We start from the raw sequence: 3502 nt of genomic DNA on the forward strand, positions 1-3502 counted from the left end.
GAACTGAAGACAGAGATTACAGCTGTCCTCATCCCCACCTGACTGTTATTCTCAGTTATCAGGTGGAAAAAAGGTTTACGTAATTAAAAATATACAAAAGAAACAAAGGAAAAAAATTGTATAGGTCCTCTGGACGGGTTCTTCTCTAATGAAACGTTTCGTCTCTCTTCCAAGAGACTTCTTCAGTCTGAGAGTTTCAGGCAAAAATTCAGGCTTTTGAGTCCTGCCTCCAGGTGACTGATACTCACATCACATGGCTATCGTTCACAGGTGACTGATACTCACATTACATGAGTATCAGTCACCTGGAGGCAGGACTCAAAAGCCTGAATTTTGCCTGAAACTCTCAGACTGAAGAAGTCTCTTGGAAGAGAGACGAAACGTTTCATTAGAGAAGAACCCGTCCAGAGGACCTATACAATTTTTTTCCTTTGATTTTTTACCTGGATTACTGAGATGCATCAGGACATAAAGTGCTTTTACTTTTTATGATTAAACCAAGAGCCAGTGCAGTGGCCCATGTTTTGTTTGTTTGTGTTTTTAATCTGTACACTTGCTCAGGCAGCAAAGGCTCATGGGACATTTCATATATTGATAAAATATGAGTATTTGTAGTCTCATAAAGTTTTCAAATCTACATGTGTGCTTAAATCTTATGTAAATATCGTCTTTGGTTTCTTGTATTTTATTCATAATCTTAATATAATTCAGTGACAAAGTCAGCTATCTGTGCTACAGTCCCTTATTTAGTCATTGAACCATCGGATGTAATTACTGTACATGGAAATACAGAGTTTCTACAGAGGATGACAGGCAATTAAAAACTACTGGTGGGCCAAATCAAATGGCTTGGCGGGCCAATTTTGGCCCGCGGGCCCCATTTTGGGCACCTCTGCTGCAGACCCTAAAAGTTATGTTCTACAATCTTGTTGAGACAATGTGTTCTGGGCAGAAGCTTTCACATTTAACATGTGAAAAAGCTACATAAGGTAAACATCAAATAAAATGCTTTAAAAGTGTTTTTTTAACCCAGGTGCTCCAAGCGATCATTTTAAATCAGCCATTGTAAAAAAGCACTGATACAATTCATAATGTCACAAAGTCACCTACTGCTAACTTTTTCCCTACTATTTCTGAAGAATCAGAATAACCAATTGCCTTGTTTTAACTGAAGTCATGAAACTCCTATTTTTAATCAAGCAGTTGTGACAATATAGTGAAACAATGAAACCACAGTTAATGCCAAAATCAATTTATTCATAATCACATAAAAATAACAGAAGATGATCAAAGTGCTTCACATTCAGCCAAAAGAACAGATGAAACAGAGAAATGTTCAAAAATAAGTAGCATGAATATAAAATATAGAAATACAACATAAAACCATCAGCTCTAAAAGAATCTCAAGTTCTGCCAGCATCAAAAGCCATCGAGTAAAGATAGGTCTAGATTTAAAAATCTTGAAGGTCTCGGCGGTTCATATGCAAAAGGTAAACCGTTCCACAGGTTTGGGGCAGAAACTGCAAAAGCTGATCTTTTCAAAATGCTCTGACTGGAGTGTAGATGTCACGAAGGGATGATGGGGCCAGAACTTTAGAATTTTAAAAGTAAGCAGTAAACAGGAAGCCGATGGAGAGAACTGAAGACGTGATCGTTGGTTAATAACACAACACAGCTGATTTTTATTTTTTGTTTATTTCAAAAAAAGCAGGAACTTAAGTGTGTGTGTTTACACATGGTTTGAAATGTACTGAGGAACTGCAAAAAAAAAGGTAAAATTTTTGGTCAGATTTGAACCATGATGTGTAATGAGATGTAAAATAGATCCGGTATACTCACACTGACAGGTGTAAGCCACCTCCAGGTACTTGAATGTTCCACGACAGGGGTCTCCAAACACAGAGCTTGAGGCTCTGATAACACAACTGTTTTTCCCCTGGCAGCTGTGGAGAAACCAGTGAAAACAGATGAACAACCTCTGCAGAGTTTGACATTTAGATCTTTTTGTTTCAAGATGCTGCTTTCGTTAAAGCATTAGTTTCCAAGGTATTAAAAGAGAGACTCACCTGTCAGAAACTTTGCTGGAGGGGCTTGAGCAGGCCGTGTTTTTGATCTGCGAGTACGGGCGCCCAAAGCTGCATGTGGTCTGGTCTCTGCGCCCATAATCAGCTCCGTAGACAGAGATGACCAGTCCTGCAGCTGAGAGTGGAAACAAGTTTTTTTTTTTTTAAAAGTGCTTTCTTTGAAATGTAAATGTCATCTAAAAGAGGGGAAATTAAATCTTACCACACTGCAGGTGAGCCAAGGAGTGCTCACACGTCTTCAGATGAACTGAAAAAGTAGCACGGATCACATTAAACAGGTTCTGTGATCTTTTTAAACTAATAAAACATGACTTAATTGTAGATGGCCATGTCCCTGATAAATAGATAAAAGAACAGACTGACAAGCTGGGAGGCAGGTGTAGGTGGTCTGCAGATACTTGGCAGTGCCCCTGCAGGGATCAGATCCTCTGAAGATCTTAGAGCTCAGTTCACACACTTTTTTTCCATTACATCTGCAGGAAGAAAACACAAGACAAGCTGAAGAAAAAAATCAGAGAATTACATTTACACTAAAGTCGTATTTTAACACTTTATACACACAGATGAGTCACGTCACCTTTTCTTGACTTGATCAACGACGCCCACCAAAGAGCAGTGGGTGTTGAGAACTACTTTCTGGCTTTTCCCCTCGCTGCAGGTCACTCTGTCTGCACGTCCGTACAGTGAGGTCTGAACACTGATCACTCCATCTGGTTCTGTTGGAGTCAAGAGACAGAAAACAGGACAAGCAAGACACGCTTCATTAAAAAAAGGAAAGAAGAGCAACTTTGATGTATAAATATCATACCACAGCTCAGTCGATGAGGCATGCACTCTTCACAGGTGGTGACCATCTCTGCTGGACTGCCTAATAAAATACAATCAATAAAAGTATACATTTCCATCAAAAAGTATGAACACATCTGCATGACGGATAATTACCTGCATGCACAAACAGACAGCTTGCTGCCAGCACTGAAAAAAAAACAATGCAAGTTAAATCATTTTCCAAATGCAAACAACATCAATAGAAAGTCACAGTATCATTTCTCCAACAGCTTCACTTACAGAACTTGGAGCTAGAGAAGAGCATGGTTTTAGACTGAGGAGGCAGGAGACACACTCAGTATTTATTCAGATCGGGGCGGTCTGAGTTTCTTGTTATTTGTAATTCTGAACTTGATTGCTCTGTTTCASGTTCACATCATTTGTCAAAGTAATAGAAATGAAATGATGACCTCATGAAGAATAGCAGACGACTACTTTACGCCCAAAAGAGCGAAAAAACTTGAGTCAACAGGAACAAGAGATAAACGGAGTTGAGGAGTCAATAAAAGGTAATTTATTATGCATCATTTATTAAAACACACATTTCTTATACTTAGGGTAAAAAATAATTTTTGGATACTGTAGCACAA

General features: G+C 38.8%; 1 protein-coding gene across 1 annotated transcript; it reads right to left on the reverse strand.

Annotated features, from left to right (window-relative positions):
* Positions 1 to 1633: 1633 nt before the first annotated feature.
* On the reverse strand, positions 1634 to 3376 carry LOC106525993 (L-rhamnose-binding lectin CSL2). Its single transcript, XM_014020413.1, has 8 exons — positions 3027 to 3376; positions 2893 to 2952; positions 2662 to 2800; positions 2448 to 2557; positions 2287 to 2331; positions 2067 to 2199; positions 1840 to 1943; positions 1634 to 1758 (listed from the first exon to the last, which is right to left on the reverse strand). The coding sequence occupies exons 2-8, from the start codon at positions 2936 to 2938 to the stop codon at positions 1730 to 1732; spliced, it is 606 nt and encodes a 201-aa protein (XP_013875867.1). The 5' UTR covers positions 2939 to 2952; positions 3027 to 3376; the 3' UTR covers positions 1634 to 1729.
* Between the last annotated feature and the right edge of the window lie 126 nt (positions 3377 to 3502).

Source organism: Austrofundulus limnaeus, unplaced genomic scaffold, assembly GCF_001266775.1.
Source record: "Austrofundulus limnaeus strain Quisiro unplaced genomic scaffold, Austrofundulus_limnaeus-1.0 Scaffold251, whole genome shotgun sequence".
Taxonomy (NCBI): Eukaryota; Metazoa; Chordata; class Actinopteri; order Cyprinodontiformes; family Rivulidae; genus Austrofundulus; species Austrofundulus limnaeus.

Coding starts and splice junctions, on each gene's coding strand:
- LOC106525993 (XM_014020413.1), bottom strand. CDS start 2,938: ATGGTCACCACCTGTGAAGAGTGCATGCCTCATCGACTGAGCTGTG. Junction 2,558..2,661: donor GTTGATCAAGTCAAGAAAAG/GTGACGTGACTC, acceptor TTCTTCCTGCAG/ATGTAATGGAAAAAAAGTGT. Junction 2,332..2,447: donor CTACACCTGCCTCCCAGCTT/GTCAGTCTGTTC, acceptor CTACTTTTTCAG/TTCATCTGAAGACGTGTGAG.